This window comes from Festucalex cinctus, chromosome 2 (assembly GCF_051991245.1).
Source record: "Festucalex cinctus isolate MCC-2025b chromosome 2, RoL_Fcin_1.0, whole genome shotgun sequence".
NCBI classification, from domain to species: Eukaryota; Metazoa; Chordata; class Actinopteri; order Syngnathiformes; family Syngnathidae; genus Festucalex; species Festucalex cinctus.
In genome coordinates this window covers 29,201,893-29,222,896 of record NC_135412.1, presented here as the reverse complement: position 1 = coordinate 29,222,896, position 21,004 = coordinate 29,201,893, and the positions used below count along the sequence as shown (strand labels likewise).

Below are 21,004 nucleotides of genomic sequence, written 5' to 3'. Positions count from 1 at the left end.
CATCATTCTGTTCCAGCCTCACCCAAACTTACAGCAAAAAAAAAAAAAAATGTTATTTTTTCTTTAATAGGGAAACTAACTCTATAAAATTGGACTTTATAAAAATATAGAATGACAATTAAATAGAGGGTTAAGATTAAGAGTTAAACCATTAGCTCATCATGATTTTTCTGCTCTCTCTATTGTGCCCCCCTTGGCCACCGGGGGGCAGTATAATACGCATAGTGTTTTGTTTTGTTTTTGCAGAGGATAAAGAATATATGCATGTGAGTATTGAGTATTGCTAAAAGAGTTATAACACTGCAACCATCGATAGCTTCACAATAGCATTTTCCATGATGTGCTAGCATTAAGCTAGCAGGGGCATTCTTTAGCCAAAGCCATTTGGGTGTTTTAAATACACATCGTGCCATTCTTTGTTCTTTGTTGCAATAAACTTCAACTGTGAGTGGCATTAAAAAGCTTGAAGCCTCTTGAAGATTTGTTCATTATCTGTAAAATTGCTGCTTGATGAGCTCGCTGCCACAATTCAGTGCTCATAGTTCAAGTTTGCACTCGCAAGTCAAAGCAAAAAATCAGCCAAATGACAACCCATATCTTGGAAAAACTTTTACATTGGATCACTCATATTTCAAGGCCCCACTGTATTTCAGTATATATCCTTTACCAAAAGCAAAACTAAACATTTTTGTATTTAATACAGATCTTGAGTCTTATATTAATTTGTGCAGGTGCACCTAAGTTACATTTAGTGTGTGAAGATATTTTAAAAAGTCAAAAAGAGGTTAATATCTCATTGAACCTATCACCACCGTATGTGTAAATTTTAATGAATAATTTTGTATTCAGAAACAATCCAAAGTTTATTTACTATTTAAATGTCTCACTTTTGACAAGATACAACACTCACATTTGATAATAGATACACTTAGTTATAGGTACACTTGATCTTTCAAGAGTAAATCACATTCTTACGATCATATTGTAAAAACAGGTGAGAATATTTTATTCCAATGTAAGCATTACAAGCTAATTATACTGGAATTTTCATGGTGTGCTACGAAAATGTAACCAAGTTCATCAAAAGGTTGACTACAAAACTTTTGTAGTCTTCATAATCCTCTGGAGCTCATTTGTAGCGATAGATCTTGATGGAATGATTCATGCTGTCCGACACGACCATGTGGCCATCACGGAGCAGCGCGAGACCTCTTGGGCTGTTCAGATTATCCGTCACTATCGGCCAGCCGACGCCCTTGGACGGGTAGAAAAGAACACGATGGCGCTGCTTTCCCCAGTCTGCCACCAGTACATCCCCATTGGTGTCGATACAAAGACCCCAAGGGCAAGATAGGACAGGCCCGAGGCTGGAGCAGACCCCCAAGACTCGAATTGTACTCCATCCAGGCTCCAGAACGCGTATACATGGCACACGGCCAGTCTCATTGCCTCTTTCTGACAGCGCCATGAGCCCAGTTGTGAGACAGGCTGCCACCAGGTATGGCCTGTGGTAGCCAGTAACAACTGTACGCTCTAACCTGGCCCCGGTTTTGGGGTCCAGCTTCAGGGCAGTTAGGGTGCCACGCTTGATGTCGGCAACCAAGAAATCATCTTGACGGGTCACGGTCACCCCTCGAGGAGCATCCAGTCCTTCATTGGTGGAACTATTCATTATGCCTCCAAATGTCTGCAGGAGGCGTCCATGACGGTTGAAGACCAACACGGCTCGCTCGGCAGCGCAGGTCAGAGCAATGAGTCCTTTTGAGTTGACAGCCACATCAAAGTAATTACAGATACGGGATGATCTCTCTGATGCGGAAGGGGACACCTGCTGCACAACGTTCTTCTGAAGGTCAGTCACCTGAATCCGGGCGTTTCCACAATCCACCACGAAGAGATGCCCTTTACCTGTTACATGTACACCACTTGGCAGGTTGAAATCAGTGCGGCCTGATCCTTGTTTTCCAAATTGTTTCACCAGATAAGCGGAGTCAAGCGCAGTTGAACCAACTTCTTCCACCAACCCCTTCGAAGCTTCCGCATCGTTCTCTTTGCTGTTGTTGTATTCCTGTGATTTCTCACTTTCTATATCTGGCATGGACAGAGATCGATTCACCGGATTTAAGCCAAACCCCTTTCGAACAGAAGTGTCAGGTCTGGAATACGGTTTCCTAGCATTTGTAGTGGCACTGTCTGGTTCTGACTCTGATCCATGTCCGTGGCCTTGTTCAAGAGTTGGCTCAGCTGCCAGGCGCATTTTATTGACTTTCCTCACATCACCACAGGCACCCTTGTCACCATGGCTCACAGAGGTCAGTTTTCCCAAGAACTTGTCAGAAGAAAGTGAATGGCGGTGCTCCTGCTTGAAGGATCTATTCACTGAAATATTCGCAGGGCAAATGTAACTTGATTCCTCACTGACTGCTGGAGATGGAGGGCTTCCACTGTCCTTTGATGATTTATTTGACGCGGATAGGGCTTTCTGAGAAAACGAATAAGAACTCGTGGAACGGTATCCAAGACTGTGCCTGGAAAGGGAATCACTTTCCAGAGGGGAGGAAACTTCTTCACACGAGACAAGGACAGAGGCTTTTTTCTTTTTCTTTGCCTTCACAGTGGAGGGCTTCTTGGTTTGTTGACATTTGCCATCTGATTCATCGCTCTCGGATTCTCCTTGACTAGAGACTGGTGGAATAGCAGTGAAGAGGTCTTGTTCGTGTGTGTCTAAACACCCTGAGATATCTTCCTCCTCTTGAGAGGACTCTGACACAGCACGATTTCTTGGTGTGGGGGACATTGAAGATCTGAGCGCATCATTCGCAGTCGAACTTAACAGATTTTGTTTCAATAAAATTTTAAGATTACCACTCCTTGTCTTTGCGCGCTCCTCTGGACTTTGTCTTTGCCCTGCTTTGACTATTGAAGTTTCTTTCCGGATCTCAAGAGGGGTGATGTTTGAAAATTTTGAGTCTCCTGAGTGCAAGGCACATTTCTGTCCTTGGTTGCCACAGACACCAATGGGATAAGTTATACCTTGCTCATAGACATTGATCTCACCCAAGCAGAGATTTTTGGACTCGGTTGGTAAGAATTGGACCCTTTTAATTGTAAGAGAGATTTCCCATGGCTGGGTGACCTCTGCTACCCCTCTTTGTAGCTGATTTTTGTTGGCACCCACAGCTCTACTGCCCCATCTTTGTATCTGCTCCTTCAGCTGCCTCATTTTTCGGAGTTGCTGATCGATAAGCGTTTGCACAACTCTCACCGCCGCTGCATTTTCCCTCTTCACCTGACTCAGGAGACGCTGGGCGTCTCTGTGATCCCGCTCAACCTTTTCAAGAAGATGACGCTCTTCCTTCTGCGCGTCAATCGCTGCGTCGTCCAACTCGCGGTTCAGCACATCCATCTCAGCCTGCTGGCGCTCCCTGAGGCTTTGCAGTTCTTTCTCCCCTTCCTCCAAGTTGGAGAGTGCCTGTGTTGCCCAGGGAGGTGGTGAGGCAAGAGACTGCAATGTAAAGATGGACTCTTTTGGACTCCTTAGAGGCACTGTGGATGCCAGTTGGGGAATGCTTTGCGTTAACAGCGCTGAAAAGCCGAGGAGAGGTCTTCTATCTTGAGAGCGCAGTAACATTGTGGTTGGCAGTAAAAAAAACACTGATCGGTTAGTGTTTTCTGCCTATGAAGACACAAGAAGACAATAGAGGATCAAAATCATGTAGAAATATCAAATTAAAAGATCAGACTAGAAAAGGCTCAGGCAGTTTCATCAAAGGGTGTCACATGTGGTCTTTAATATGAACTCGGTCTTCTCTGGTTTCTCTTTTTGACATACCGGCATATTCAGATGGGATACATAAACTTATGAGTGTTCATGTGACTTTGTAACCCCGCCCCCCCCCCCCAAAACTGGGGCACAGTTTAGGCACTTTACAACTGTATCCATCATCATCAGCAACACAATACTCAGTTCCTCTAGGGCACAGGTCTCTAACTCCAGGCCTCGAGGGCCGCAGTCCTGCATGTTTTAGAGGTTTCTTTCCTCAAACACAGCTGAATCACATAATGAGGATCATGACCAGGTTCCTGCAGAGATTGCTGATGCGATCAGGTGTGTTTGAGGAGACAAACCTCTAAAACATGTAGGACTGCGGCCCTCGAGGATTGCAGTTTGAGACCTGTGCTCTAGAGACTATTAATTGTTCTCGTGTAACCATTGTCCTAATTTCCCTGAGGCTGCAATTATATATATTACTAAGACCTCAACATCTTTGGCCACTTAAATTTCCCAAATAGATCTCTCTATAAGTAGTGTACTGTACAGTATAATGTCCACCTCTGCAGTAAAAACATTTTAGCAGTTTTTAGCCGAGCTCCCTGTTCCCAAAAGCCAATTTTTTCATAGGCTGAGATAAATGGAATGAAAGCATTCAAAGAACACAGACCTTTACAAAGACTTCAACATGGACGACCTGTGAAATCAATGAGTGAACAACTCCCCTCAGCTCGTACAATTTCACAAATTAAAAGCCTTAACGCCGTACGTGTTTGTATTTTCCCGAGAGCTTTTCATAGTATTTTCAGGACACTTATTCCAGACCAATGATCAAAATCAACAAGAAGAGGTTAGAGAAGACCAGAACAGAAGTTAGTTCCACCACATTTGTTTTGAGCTCCACATAAATTAGAATTTGACCTTGCTGTCCAGATCAGGGTGTTTGTTCTACTTTGGGAGGGTTTCAATAGACCTTTAGCTTTTTGCCCGTTGTGGTTCAAAAGTCTCATCCCTCACAGATCATCCAAACATTTCAACAGTGTCAAATAGTTCCGTCCTGAAGTTGCACAGACGCTCATTGTTCCACTGGAGGCATTGAAAGTGAGCTGTCCCTTTCAGCTACTAGATTACGAGGAATGTGAGGTGCCACCGGCATGGGGGTCACGTTGGTCCCCTTGAGAATGAGTTTTTATTACTGATGTCGTACGTGTGAAATGGATGACCGGATAACATGACAACACAATTCTTGGTATCACTGTGCTCACATTAACAATTTCCCAACCCTGCCACCTGCATGGAGGAAAAAGAAGACAGCTTTTGCAAAGGGTGAATGGCTGAGGTGTCACGTTACCTCTAGAAGCATGTGACCTCCAAAATCTCACTCACACAGTGGAAAGAGAAAAGATGACATCAGAGGTTGGATTGTTTTGTTTTTTTGTGAGGGAAGTTGGAGAGGAAAATGTGTCATATTGTGACCCAAATAACCACCATACTAATTTTTATTTCACACCACGGATCATTTAGAGAGAACAAGGAGAATGCATATCAGTGTCAATCTTGTGACCCGTGTGAGCGTACTCTCACATTACACAGCATTAAAGTTAAATTAGCTGTGCGGGTGGCCGAGTTATTGAAAGGCCTTTTTCTGAGGTCCTCAGACAAAATAACAAATAAATAACACCATCTATAGCATATTATAACACATTTGAATTTTAAAACGGACAGATGGGCCATCTCATTTGTATGTATTCATTCTAATATTTGAAGAATAAAAACATTAAATGTGTACCATTTTATTTAATACATTTAGTTTCATTATTTGCATTAAATAAACTAATGAATTTAATGAGACAATTGAATTTTTCCTAAATAAATAGGCATTTTAATTAACACATTTTGAAAAAAATCTATGTAGATTTTTATGTTACTTATTATTACGTTACTTATTAGTATTTACATTAAATCAACTAAATAATTATTTAATGAGACACATGAATAAAAAAATGAAAATGAATAAATCCATTTTAAACAACTTATTCAAATCTGCTAAGGCTAAAACGATATGTTAACTATTGTAATTAATTTTAATAATAACATTATTTATTCCCATTTTATAATTCAGTTCAATTTTAATCGAAAAATGTTCCACTTATTTTATGTATACTTTTTTATTTTATTTTATTTTATTGTTTACATTAAATTAATTTACCAATTATTTAATTAGGTAAATACATAAAACAAATGTTTTTTTAGATGAACAAATAGCACTAAATCGTACTGACCAAACTTTTTATGAACTTTACAAATATTAGCCTATATAAGACCTTTGATAATGTAAGTTCACAGGTGCAGATTTTCCTTTCATTGATCTAGGAAGATCCAATATATTTTAAACTAAGCAGCTACGAGTTAGTCAATAAGCCTAAAGATGGAGATGTTTACAAACCGTATTAAAGAACACGGAATGGATAAATACTGCTCAAGATACACTGAAAGAAGAGAACCTACCTGTATTCAAGGTGCTCTTCGCCACACTGTTCTCCAACCTGCACTTCCTCCTCTCATCAGCCTCTTCATCACACACTCCCCCATACACACACACACACCCACACACACAACCTGTCTCCCCCGCCCTACTCTCTGTCACGGCATTGTTTGAAATCTCTTTGTACTCCATACTGAATAAGATATCTTCAGGTACTCCAGGTTAAGTGGATATACTAGATGTGCATAGATTATATATATATTGTAATATATTTCTTTGCAAGTTTTTTTTTTCTTTATAACAAGGATAACTACAACAATGTTCTCCCCGTGCCTGCGTGGGTCTTCTCCGGGTACTCCGGTCTCCTCCCACATTCCAAAGACATGCATGGCAGGTTAATTGGGTGCTCCGAATTGTCCCTAGGTGTGCGTGTGAGTGTGGATGGTTGTTCGTCTCTGTGTGCCCTGCGATTGGTTGGCACTAGGGGTGTTAAAAAAAAATCGATTCGGCGATATATCGCGATACTACATCGCGCGATTCTCGAATCGGTTCAATAATCGGCAAAATCGATTTTTTTTTTTTTTGATTTTTTTTTTTTAGGATTCACACCTTAAGCATGGAAGAATGTTATATGAACGGAACATTAAGCCTTAATATTTTATTTTAATGCTGTTCAAACATGAAACAGATTACAACCTCTATAAGACTGAAATTTCAGATAAATAAATAATACATTTTCATATAAATCTTTCACTCTACAAGCTTACTGATTAGTATTTTCTAAATTTGAATGAAAAACAATCGCAACAATCGACTTATAAATTCGTATCGGGATTAATCGGTATCGAATCGAATCGTGACCTGTGAATCGTGATACGAATCGAATCGTCAGGTACTAGGCAATTCACACCCCTAGTTGGCACCCAGTCCAGGGTGTCCCCCGCCTACCGCCCAGAGCCAGCTGAGATAGGCGCCAGCAGCCCCCGCGACCCTTGTGAAGAATAAGCGGTCAAGAAAATGGATGGATGGAATAAATAAATAAATAAATAATTGCCCAGCAGAAAAAAATGTGGTATGGTATTTTTTTTGCTCAAGCATACATGATAGCTACTATGCTAAACAGTGACAAACAAACTTAGCTAACAACAAGCTAAACAATAAGAGTAAACTACCATGTCCATTGGTGATAGTATGAGTAACAGGGCTGTGGTGGTTTGAGTGACACACTTCCCAGCTGAAAACATTGAAATATATATCTAAAAATAAAATACAAGGAAGTACTTCAATGGTCAGCACAATTAGCTTGATTATGATTCGGCATATGTCATCAGAAAAGAATTCAAGACCCTGCTGCTTGAGATGCGAGCCTCGGTATGTCCCCAGTTCACCACTAGATGTCAGCAAGCACACATTTTTAAAGGGCCTAAATAGACTTATGACCATGGCTTGGCAGTACGATATTGATTCGGACTGAAAAATGGTACAGCATAATTAAGCAACAATGCCTTCTGACAGCTGGGATTCGTGAAACAAAGCTGCAACCACTGTAGCTACATCAATTCAATATTCCTGAAAGACCATATCACTTTGTTAGTTTTTATGAAGACATTTTTATTTAAGACATTTTGCAGAAGGCTGACTTTTTTTTTTTTGAAGCATCAGCAATGTGTCATAGGTCCATATGCAGGACAGCCACAGCCAACTAAACAGCCAATTAGGCGCTCACACATGTTTTCCTTAGCAGTAGAGGAAGTGCAAGTCGTGTTAGTACAATATTCCCTCCCATGTTTTCAGCCAATATTTCTCTCTTATTGGTGGAAGCAAGCTGCGCGTTCACAGCTGCTGTCAAGAAATGGAGCCAGAAATGCATCTATCTGCACTCCAGTGGACGTCATTTGCGGTTTCATTTGTCATGTGTTAAAGTGAGCCCGAGACCTCCTCTGTAGCTTAGGCTTGATGAAGAAGCTTAACCCTTACATGCCGTTTGGGTTAAATTTGTCCTGGTTTGACATTTGAAAGCAATAAAAATATCCCAAATGTAATTCTTTCACCATCCGTTCACCACACAAAAGAAAAAAACTCTTTTAATTAATATTTAATGTACCGGTATATACTTAAGGGAAGAAGTTAATAGTACTCAAGAGGGAGCTTGAAATAGTCCTGAGAACTGTCTGAGTTTCCACCACATTTCCACAGAAAACACAAAAATATGTACCTGTTGTTCTGTGAAGGGTCATGGAGGAATCTTGAAACAGTGAAGCAGTCTGAGCCATGTATATGTGCCTTTTTATGGGACAGTTGGGTCGATGTTCGAAACAGTCCTGATTACGGTCTTTGAAGGACCACAGGGAAATCTTGAAACAAGAGTAAAACAGCATCAACGGGAAGTCAACATTAAACATTTCTTGACAATAATATGCTATATTTTATCTCACTAGTCTAAATATGACATTCCGTTTAATATTACATTTGTGGAATATGAGTTATGAAGCAAAATCCAGCTGTTTTTATCCATCTCAGGGGCGGCCATTTTGCTACTTGTTGTCACTGAAGATGACATCACAGTTGCTCAGGGCTCAGGCGACGACCAATCACAGCTCACCTGTTTTCTGAAGCTGAGCTGTGATTGGTTGCTACCTGAACCCTGAGCAACTGTGATGCAAGGTTATCTAAAACTAATGAAAAAACTACAACTAAAATTTAAAAATACAATTTCATTAATGAAATAAAATAAAAACAAAAATGCTTTTTAAAAAACGAAAACTAACTGAAATTACATTTTATGTTTACAAAACTAACTATAATTACAGCAAACATGTCCTTCGTTTTAGTCTTTAGCAATTAATATAATGCATGAGCCTTTGGGGATGATTTTAAATGCGATTTTAAGCAGATTTATCTTGATATTAACCGCAATAAGGAGGATTGAAAATGTGTCACACAGACGTGACGTCATCTAGCAGCAGCCGCTAGAAAAGCACCTTTAGATGACATCCCTCGCATGTGTTTTTTGAATATTGCGCACAAGTAATACACATTAAAAAAAATGATAATAATAATAATAATAATAATAATAATACTGAAACTAACTAAAACTAAAACTAAGCATTTATAAGTAACTAAAACGAATAAAAACTAACAAAACCACCCTAAAAACTAACTTACCCCCAACTCAAAACGAAGTAAAAACTAACTAAAATGAAAAATTCCCAAACTATAATAACCCTGCTGTGATGTCATATTAAGTGGACAGCAAATGGCAAAATGGCCAGCTTCTGATATTGACAAAAACTGCTGGATTTTGCTGCTTAACTCGTATTCCACTAACGCAATATTAACCAGAATACCGTATTTAGACAAGCGGGACTGCATAGAGCATATTATTGTTAACAATTTTTTGGAGGGGATTGGGGGTTGACTTCCCCTATACGGAATAGTATTAGAAGGCACACAGATGTCAGACGGTGCCTTGGCACAGGCGCTAAAGCTTGAAAGTAGAGAAAAGAAAACATTGTATGGAGAAGAAGCAATGAATCGCAAGTAAATTATCAATAATGAAGCATGCAACCGCTGGGGGCCAAAATGCACATAACAAACATATGTAGCCTGCGGGGTACAGTCAGTGAATGGTTAAAAAAAATAAATGGTAGCATGAAACCTTTAATCAGTGAGCGAATTATGAGGGTTCCTTGAAAATGTTTCTCCCCGCTAATTGGTCCCTATCCACTTAAAGTTTGCTTAAATATAATGAAATCCTCTGAAACCTTTTGAAAGTCAAACAAACCTAGTCAGCATGTGGCACTCACATTGGTCTTAGAAGCCAAAAGCCATCTTCTCGCCCCACCGGACGCCCACCACACAGGGGTCCTACAGGCAGGCCGGCTGCCACTGTGACTGATTGTTTCTATCTGCCGCCCTGTCAGCAGAGATGGAGAATTATCTCTGCCTAAGGTGGCGCCCAGCTCGCCTGTTATTATTTTTATTATTGACATAAGTGATAAACCTTTGATGCTCGCTTCACGTCCAACATGGATGCAATTAAATCAGCGCCACATCCGGGATGGCGTATGGCAGAGTAATGGGTCCAATAGCTGCTTCAACAAAATAATAATGCGATTCCGCCAGGGAGAATTACAGCCTGCTACTGTATATGTGCTTCCATATAGATCAGTTTGATACATGACAGGAAGGCTAATGCATTATTATTACCTTGCAGCAAGCAAGTAGACCTGTTGCTAACAAACAATTAAAAAAAAGGAAAAAAGCCATCACAGATGGCGTTAAAAAGGTGGTCAAGAAAGTCTGGCCCACTTTACATAAAGAAGGTAATATGAGGTGAGGAATATGCTAATGGTGCTCATTCTAGGGGGACTCTCTCTCTTTTCAGAGGGGAAGATCTGTTTCTGCTATAGATTCGATTAATTCCTCTTCATGCCACTCCTCATTTTGGTGTCCCACTCCCACCTCGCGCCCCCCCACTTCCCCGCTCATGCTGTCGGGCCGATGATATTAGACGAACAATCGCAGAAACAAAATGAGCTGGAACAACCAAGATGGGAACAGATGGCACGTAATTGCCTGGCGGAGGAAGCCAGGGAGTCAATTTTTACCCGTCCCAGAGGAGTTGCACTTGTGGCGGGGGAGGCAGGGTGGGGGGGTTGCAGGTGCATTTGTTTTGATCAGATATGGCCTGGAGGAAGCATGTGAAAAAGATTCATCACAGGCACATTAAGCTGAGAGATTTAACAAGGCGCACTGGCTGAGACTTCAATCAGAAGTTTTGACTGGGCCAAGACATCACACATTAATATCATACTCAAGTGTTGCACAAACTGTCAGACAGTCCTGAAATCGGCCAACTCAATTTAACACTCATTTGACAAAGTAGTGTTGATCAAGTGTGACAACTTTGCATCAGGAACAAAACAATAAAGACGATAGAGAACACAAAAAGCTTTTTTATAGATACCAACCTAGGAATTGTTGAAAGTGTCATACTGTCATAATCTAAATTATCCGTAAAAAGAAAATAAATGTCTTCTAAGCAAGTAAATGTATTCTAAATTTGATACATCACAGAGAAGAGTCTTCATGTAATGAGTATGGTGATGTGTGAGCTGTGAAAATATATCTGCTTATAGCCTCCTATAATATCCCATTGGGTCATGCTCACTAATATGTATATATTACTGGATAGCCGATAGCCCATACACGCACCTGCAAGCTGTTGAAGCCACAGGGCGGCCATCTTACTCCTCCCATCTCGCAAGCAGACTACTGTTTAAAGTTCACCTGATATGAGCTTTGCAGCAATGACACCAACCATCCTCTGGACGCCCTAATACTGTATCAAAAGAAATGTTCACGAAATTGTACCTTGTTGTAGAGTTGCAGTCTCCACTACGAAGGTCTACGTCCTAGCATCAAACAAGCGGATTTTGGTGGGCGTGGCCAAGGCTCACTAGACTTCCGTGTGTTTTTGACTACAAAATGAGTTGGGCGTGGCCAAGTCTCATCTTTTCGGTGTGCTCCTGTTTACAAACAGAGACTTCACGTCTGCACCGAAAGCAAACCCGGCTGCAGAAAGAAATTACAGGGAGGGCATTCGTTTTTGTTTTTTTGTTGTTGTTTTTTTTTGGGGAGGGGGGCATACTTCTTCAATGTAAATCTAATGTTCTTCAGGCTGAATAGTGGCATTGTGAGTCGTGACAACGCCAAAAGTGCTCGGGAAAAAAAAATAATTCACTTAAAAGTGGCAGTTAATCATGAAATCTAAAAGGCAAACAAAAAATAATAGTGTAGTTCTTTGTGCATTTATTAAACTCAAAAGATCATTAGCAACAAAGCCGAACGCCATTTCTGCAGGTCCGAAGGAATGACTCTGTGACCCAACCCCTTTTACCTGTGAGTGGCGAGCAGTTGCCTTCCTCCGCTGGTTGGATTTAAGGCCTTACGATACGGACATAATTTTATATCTTGTGGTTTTTGTCAGACATCTCTATTCATTGGTCTTTGACTCAGCATGCGTCTGCATTATGCAATTTATTTTATTGATATTTATTTCCTTACAAGTACTCACTTCTCTGTTTCTTATTAATGTATTAATATAACTTTTATTTACTTGTAAACTTACCTACTTGTAATATTTATGAATTTTATTTTGTGTTATTTAATTTCACTTGCCTCAACTGCAAGACTGATAATGATGCAAGAACGATATTATATGGCTTCAGTGAATATAAGCAAAATGTCACTCTAAAAGGATCATGTTTAAAGTGCATTGCTTATTCGAACTTGGTGACATTCGTCAACATTAACAAGCTTGGCAATAAAAAACGGAATTCAACTCACATTGTACTGCAATGTAATAAGTCATTTTATCCTGCAACATAAGTTGTTGTTGCTGTTGTGTTTGTATGCTTTGTTGAACCGCATAACTGTGTGTTGTTCTACAATTAACAACTTGACTTAGTCTCTTGTCTTGTCTTTCCTCTGTCTGCTGCATTGGTCAACTGTTGTTACCCCCGTCATGCTGCCGTTTTTTTGTTTGTATGGTTTTTTTCCCCCTCGTTGTTCTGGTTCAGAGCAGTTCCTTTGGGGTTGTTTTGCTGCCATGCTGTCTTCCTGCTGCTGCTGCTGCTGCTGCTGTTTATTCGTGGGTTGGAAATCTCTGGCGGCGGGAGGGGTTGAAAATTGTGAGGGTGGAGTTCACGCTGAGCTAGTGACGTGTAAAACTGAAAAAGGAGGGGTTAGTGATGTGTAAAACCGACCTGTAAAAACAGCCCATTTGAGAGTGCTATTTGACTTACTTTGATATAAATGGCCATAGAAAAGGGAAACACGGATCGTTTATCTTACAACTTGGGGACTTTGTCAGGCTGTATGGCATATTTATGACCAAAAATCCCCAAAAAGTGTACATTTCATATGAGTGCACCTTTAAACTATACATATACGTACAGATTAGACATACAGCTCGCAGGCTTCCTCTGGGAGGAGTAATATGGCGGCCTCGCAGCTTCACAAGTCTTGGCCTATCGGCTATCCAATAATATATACAGATCAGTGGTCATGCTAGCTACTAGCTCACAAGATAGGAAACATTAGCCTAATAATACTTAAGTAACTTGCAGTTGCAACTACACTCAATAACTGCTGATGTAAATGACGGTGCTCAAATTCTTGAGCGAAGGGGGAGTCCTGCCAGACTCCAAAGTGTGTCTAGAGCCAATACAAAAAAAAAAAAAAAAAAAAAATCAGGAAAACTGAAATGGATAGAGTTTAACACCTACTAGTAACTAGAAGATTGCCTACCAGTAGCCTACCACATTTCATAACCTAAGATTCTACGAGGAAACCTTCTCTGTTGAATTGAAGGTAACTACCTCGATGAAAATCAATGTCATTTGTCAGGATCGAGGATTATTTTAAGTGTCATAATCTGTGTTTTTGTTTAGATTTTGGTTTTGTTTATGACACGATGCGAGGAGGTAGGACTCAGACGCAGAGTGTAAGTTGGCCAACAAGGCTGCAGCTTTAATCCAACGAACCAAAAAACACCTCTCAAGGAGGGGAAAAAGGCAGAACAAAAGGAGCTCCAAACTGGAGAATAAACAAGGGCACTCAAAAACAGGGACAACTAAAGGCGCTCCGCTAGGGAGGAAAACAAGGGGCAAACTAAGGGCGCAAGACAAAGCAAGGCAAGGCAAGACATCGAACAAGGACTGTGAGGACGCTTCCATGCACTGAGATGTGACACTTCGGCAACGGAGGGGAGAATGCAGGTGGCTTTTATGTCCGGGTTGATTGGGAACAGGTGGTGGTGATCATGGGCGTGGCCCGGTAATCAGTGAGCTGCAGGAAGGGTAAGTGACCTGGGATGAGATGAGAGTTAGCAATTTCAAAATAAAACAGGAACCTGACTGTGACAAATAAAAGCTTGACCCGCCACTCTGGTGGCGGCGTGACAGTTTATTGTTTTGTTGTGTTTTCCGTGTCAGTTTTTCAGGTCATTTCTACTCGTTAGGTTTTTATTTCCACCTGTTCATGTCTTCCAATCAACTACCTCCTGCTGCTCGTGTTTTGTCCAGGTGTGCATCGTCTCATCAGTTTGCTTGTATTTATGCTGCATTTGATGAAAGTGGGAAGTCGGACTTTTTCCGCCTTCATACCAGGAGCACGTGTTAACCAGAACAACAAACAATTGATCTGAATCAGCCACCTTTGTTGTTTACATTCGATTCAAATGCTTTGAGGTTGGAATGGGACAATCTATCCATCCGTCCATTTTCTTAACCGCTTACTCCTCACAAGGGTCGTGGGGGTGCTTGAGACGAACAACCACTCACAAGCACACCTAAGGATGTTTAACGAGTGTAATGTATAATGCCAAGTCTGGCATAGTAGCACAGCCTCAGGGAGTTAACGGAAAGTGTAGAAGAAGAATCAGCAAAGAAGATGATACACTGATGTGAATATATTACTGGATAACCGATAGGCCAAGACTTTTGAAACCACGAGGCCGCCATATTACTCCTCTCAAGAAACGTTTGTCAACATACGATCCTATGGAGTAAATGACACAGACTTCCGACTTCCGGATTTTATACATCAGTGCCATTTCCGGCCACTGCTGGCCGCGTTCCAACACTCTCACCACCATCCTTGCACAACCCAACCGTGTGCTCCCACCAATGGGCTCTCTGAAATGCTTTGGACAACTGAGACAGACGCACTACACACTCGCACCCGTCGACGGGAACACGCAAGCACTGGGACGTGGCCCACACGTCGCAAACAGCAACCAGAAACACCGCTAGTGTGTGAAACCCGGAAGTTGGAAGTCCCGCCTCCTCCGTGGCATATACCCCATACATTTGCAGTATTGAAATTGGAGAACATTTGAGACAGTACTTAGTAGAAAAAGCATGATTTATGATGTTTTAAATTTGTTAAACATAAACAAGAGGACTTCAGACATTTTACAACTTTCCTTAAATGCATGTATAAATTATATGCTTAATGATTTACAAGAAGAAACATTTTTTTTATTTTTTATTAAAGAATTATAACTGTAATTCAAAAAAAGATGTCTCAAATCTAATATTGAAGTCTAAGGAACTGAGCGATGAAAGAAAAAGGGGGTCTTCAAAGTAGTTTATACAGTAGTCTGCTTGCAAGATGGGAGGAGTAAGGTGGCCGCCCTGTTGCTTCAACAGCTTGCATGGGCGTGCATGGGCTATCGGCTATCCAGTAATATATACAGATCAGTGAGACGAACACAGGAGAAGAGACAATGGCGGGTGATGCAAGTACAACAACATAATGCAAGTACAACTGTCAGGGGCCCCTCTTCCTCCCCATGAATGCTGCCCAGTTGTCCCTTGTGTGTGTGTGTGGGGGGGTGTGTGTGCCTCACGTATTTGCACTCAGGTCCACAACCTCCCGCACCCCGGATCGTAACAACAACAACATAACGCAAAATATTTTGCTGTAAAAGCATAAGCAAGCTAAGGAGGCTGCGCAAAATGACTACGACACGGCTATCCGCCATTGTTGTTGACAGACTGGTGGTTCACGTGCAATCACGTGAGAACTGTAACGTATGGGGCGCGTTTTGAAATCTTTCCACTCTGGAGCTCTGTTCCAAAAGTGATCGGTTTCAAGCTTCGAAACGGCGCCGCCGTTTGGACAAACTGCCCAAACGGTAAGAAACTTGCGCGGATACAATGAAACAGGCTTTTGTGTGGACGGGGCCTTAGTTACTTTGAACTTTGCTGTTTTTGTCGATTGTCCAAGTGCCTTGTTTGTTTTGTGAATAAATGCAACTGTTTTGGAATACTCCTGATTCATTGCAGTTGGTCCCATGCCTCAACATCACAAAAATCTTAACATTAAGGCAACTAAGGCAGACAATACTTCAGTTCGGTTCTATTTTTTTTAGACAACTGAGTATAATTTCATTATGTGAAAATTTGGGACTTGTCTGTCTTTGAAGCAATATTGGAGTCATCTTAATGAAAGGAAATTAAAGACCTCAATGAAATATTTTTTTCAGATTATCCTCTCAATTGCTTAATTTATTGATTTATCAATCTAGGCGAGACAATCTTAATCAGATGGAACCTGGAACCAGAGATTTTAAAACCTCATTTTACTCAACCGCCAGCTTTTCTTTGAACTCTTCTTCTCTGAATTGTTTCAAAAAAGAATGTGCGTGCATCAGTATTGGACACGTTGATGACGTTCATGACCACTTATGAAGTAAACTGGATGCAGCCACTCCATCCTTGGACATGAATCAGTCACACACTGTTCGAGGAAATATTTTTTCCCGGGCACTTCAAGCCTTCAGACCACATCTGTTCAATTACCAGCATGGAAAGTGCATTACCATTGGCTTTGTTGTTGGCGATGCTTGATTTTCATGGTTAAAAAAAAAAAAAGAGGAAGAAGAAGTGGATGAATTTGTAATGTGGCGATCCCCGTCGCTTCTTTTTACAATCTCAAACTTGTGCTGGCCGCCCAATATCAAACTAATAAATTACAGCCACCATCTCCCACATAACTGGTTGATAAATAAAAAAAAAAGGATTTGCCGTAGTCTGCAGCTGTGACCCAGGGTTACCTAGCAACAGGTCATGCCCAGACACGACGCACAAGGTGGAGATACACCTCTCTAAGGAGTGAGAGCAAGAGGAGGGGGGAGTCAGGGAGGGTGACAACGGGTCTCATTCTTGCTCTCTATGACCCTTGACAGATAGAAAACGCACTCAGAGGAAACGGCGTTTGATTGACAGCCATAGTTGAGGAACCTGAGATTCCCTAGTTGAAGGAGACACACTAAGCTTTCCATTGTGGCATAGATCTTCGCCTTGAACTCAAGAGAGCTTCACAGTTTGGATCTTTTGCATACATACACGTGTTTTTATCAACACATGTTCACTATGATATGAAGGCCAGCCCAATGGTGGTTGGTCAGGGTTCGAAATGGCTTGTCTGCTGGTGCTGGCCTAAACACTAGTGTTTGTTCCATGAAATTGTATTAAAGTATTCCCAACAGTCTATTCGCTTCATTGTGCTTCTAGTACATTTTTATGATCAATCAGATTTCAGCTTCTGTGTGTTGCCATGTCAATCTAATCTGCCGAGACCTTAGAATCAGTAGTGCTTGCCTATATAACCTAAACTATTTTAACAATGGGACTGTTTCTTTCTTTAACCAAACAAATGTTAAATTTGTCCTCATATGGGCAGAATACTAGTCATTGATGATGTCAGCATTTTTTTATCCTCTTTTGAGTGGCTGCTCAGAGTAAAGGTTGTTAGTCAATTTCAATGAGAAAAAAAATCTTATATTTTATAATCAGCATATCTAGTGAGTATGATTTTTTTTTAATTTATAGTTTTATGCACTGGTATGTACAAAGGGAAATATGAAGACTCTCCGTAACAACCAATAGCAACCCAGGCTGAATTTAGCTCCTCCCTCATATAAGCTCCTGCCTCATATATAAAGGTCTCTCTAACTCGAGATGAACCACTTCAACAATACCATCCATCCATCCATCCATCCATCCATTTTCTTAACCGGTTGCTCGTCACAAGGGTCGCGGGGGTGCTGGAGCCTAATCCCAGCTGGCTTCGGGCAGTAGGCGGGGTACACCCTGAGCTGGCTGCCAGCCAATCGCAGGGCACACAGAGACAAACAACCATCCACACGCACAAGCACACCTAGGGACAATTCGGAGCACCCAATTAACCTGCCATGCATGTCTTTGGAATGTGGGAGGAGACCGGAGTACCCGGAGAAGACCCACGCAGGCACGGGGAGAACATGCAAACTCCATCCAGGAAGGCCGGAGCCTGGACTCGATCTTGCGTCCTCAGTACTGGGAGGCGGACGTGCTAACCACTCATCCACCGTGCCGCCCCTCAAACAATATTAGTTGTTACCAATTACTACTTTCCTATTAGCCAGACGTGCCAGAGGTTGTGACGTTAAAAAAAAAAAAAGCACAAAAATACACAAATAGGTTCCACTAGTGAGAAACTGATATTCAAGAACAGCAACCAGGCAGGCAGGGGTTCACTGTACATTTGATGTTCCACTCTGAGGAGCTTGTGTTTTTATTTCCAATGTCAACATGCACACATGCACATTTGCCACAGTGACCAATCACTTTTGAGAGCAATGACTGATGGAAAGATAAGTGACAAGCCGAAAAAGATTGCACAACCACAGCGGTGTGCAAAATTTTCGCCCGTACGGCGCCGCACGAAAATGAGAGAAACTGCTTTCGGGAGCATCCTCCCCCTTGTAACCTTCCTCTTCTTCTTCTTCCTACTCTGTTGCCTGTGTGACAAACCCTCAAGGGGACTCTGCAGCTGTGTGGGGTTAGCACATGGTCGAGTGAGGGGCCACATACACACAAACACACACACGCACGCATGCTGACAGATTGCAATATGTTCTGCTTTAATAACATTATTTGACTGTCTTGATTTAAAGCCATCACCTTTGCTGTTGTAAAACTATAAACAAGCGTCTTCTTTCATCAACTCTGGACTATTTGGTGGCCAGTCAGAGTGGGGAAGTGGCATTTTGCTTCCTGAAGCACGCTTACACAATAAGAGCCCCGTGAATCCGAGTATTGCCGTCTTGTTATATGCTTGTGATATCAGGGAAGGAAATATGATAAAAGTCAATCAAGTATAAGTTACACGTGCCACCTTGCAAAAGTTTAGGGTCACTTAGAAATGTCAAAATTTTTGAATGAAAAAGGCTGCAGCACGCTCGCTATGGAGGACCAAATCTACCAAAATGCAAAATAAATAAATGACTAAAAGTGAAAATAAAAACGAATCTAAATATATATATATATATATATATATATATATATATATATATATATATATATATATATATATATATATATATATATATATATATAAAAGTGGTGTTAAAAAATCGATTCGGCAATATATCACGATATTACAGCACGCAATTCTCGAATCGATTCAATAGGCAGCCGAATTGATTTTTAAACATTCATTATTGATGGAAACATTTTCAACAAAACTTCTTACTTAGGGTAAGGGTTCACACCTTAATCATGGAGAAATGTTATATTAATGGAACATTAAGCCTTACTATTTTATTTCAATGCTGTTCAAAGATAAAACAGATGACAACCTGTTTGTTAAATACAGTAGCTCACAGTCATAAGACTGAAGTTTCAGATAAACAAATACATTTTCATACAAATCTTACAGTGTACATGCACAAGTTTACTGATTAGTATTTTCTAAATATGAGTAAAAAAAAAATTGCAACAATCGACTTATAAATTCATATCGGGATTAATCGGTATCAAATAGAATTGTGACCTATGAATCGTGAGACGAATCAAACAGCAGTTTTGGTCCTCCATAGGCCCGCGACCTTCATGAGGATAAGGATGGATGGATGGATCCATCCTTTACATTCAATTCTCTACATTACAGTAAAGTACAATTTACCTTATTAAACATTAATAAAGTTCTACTCTTGACCACCACCACATGTGACTGGACGCCCATCTACTGTAATTGCCCAGCACACACCATCGGAAGTAGATGTGAGTAAAAAAAAAAAAACGGCATCCATGACAGATGCTAACAGCTTTGATTAAAAATACATAGTGTGCAAGCTGCCCCCCCATCCCGGAATCTAATTGCAATTGGTCTCTGGTTATGATCACACCTGCTCACATTTAGCCATCGTTTCGCCGATTTTGCATTCAAACGTCATCGTCGTCAAGTTGATCTTGATCCGTCTTTGTGCTGGGCTTTCACCACAGACAGACCATTCACATATCAACTGTGAGGAAGACCACCAGGCACCCAATTTACACCTTTCTCCACCCTGCTAAGCCCATTGAACATAGCGCCGTGCTGTCAACCCCCTGGTTGGGATAAGTGTGTGTATGTGTGAGAGGAACCTGAGCTGATGGAAAGCTGTGATGTCCTAATATTTCATTGTAAAGTAGGGTCAGGTAATTTCGTTCACATAAACGTAAAAAAAAGAAGAAGCAGTAAATAACTATTCTCTCTATATTTTTGAAAAGGAGCACCAGAGCAAATAACAGAGTGTACAATAATACAGCAGTTTGCACACGTAGCTGTCCTTCAGCTCAATGAACAGTCGAGATGTTTTCAGACGGTTGCTTCACTTTATTTGCAGATTACCGTAGTACCATCCGACATCATCATCATCAAACACTCTTGGAAATGAATAAACACAATATCAGTCCCAAGATCAGGACAAAATACAGTGAAGCCTTCAATTGTCGTTTTACAAGCCCAAAGAAAATTGCCTCATTCTGCTTGCCAAGTGAGATAATATTAGATTGAAGACTTAAGCTCTTGTTCTTCTTTCTGGAGATTTGGTTTAGTTTGTTTTGAGATTCAGGACTTATGTGTGTCTGTTGTGTAAACGTATTCATTATGTCCTGAAGCGTTTCTTTCCAAAACTAGTTACTTCCTTAAAAATTTTAAAAAATAAAATAAATGTGCGGAAAATGATACATTCCTTTACATTCAGTCTTATTCAATCATTTTCTATATGTTTTTATACAGTATTATAGAGTTCTACTTTTTTCATGAAAATAGACATCACAAATTTTTTATTTGTTTTTTTGGAAGAAGGCTGGAACAGATTAATGACATTTCTATTTACAGTGCACCCTCAGGTAAGGAACCTAATC

At 40.8% G+C, this 21,004-nt stretch overlaps 1 protein-coding gene across 2 annotated transcripts; it reads right to left on the bottom strand.

Annotated features, from left to right (window-relative positions):
* Window positions 1–952: 952 nt before the first annotated feature.
* On the bottom strand, window positions 953–12,174 carry LOC144015074 (uncharacterized). 2 transcript variants are annotated; one of them, XM_077515392.1, is made up of 3 exons: window positions 12,160–12,174; window positions 8,473–8,611; window positions 953–3,676 (listed from the first exon to the last, which is right to left on the bottom strand). In XM_077515392.1, the coding sequence occupies exon 3, from the start codon at window positions 3,629–3,631 to the stop codon at window positions 1,130–1,132; it is 2,502 nt and encodes an 833-aa protein (XP_077371518.1). In that variant the 5' UTR covers window positions 3,632–3,676; window positions 8,473–8,611; window positions 12,160–12,174; the 3' UTR covers window positions 953–1,129. The 2 variants fall into 2 exon arrangements, with proteins under 2 accessions (XP_077371518.1, XP_077371517.1); XM_077515391.1 differs by lacking the exon at window positions 12,160–12,174 and adding an exon at window positions 11,634–11,693.
* Between the last annotated feature and the right edge of the window lie 8,830 nt (window positions 12,175–21,004).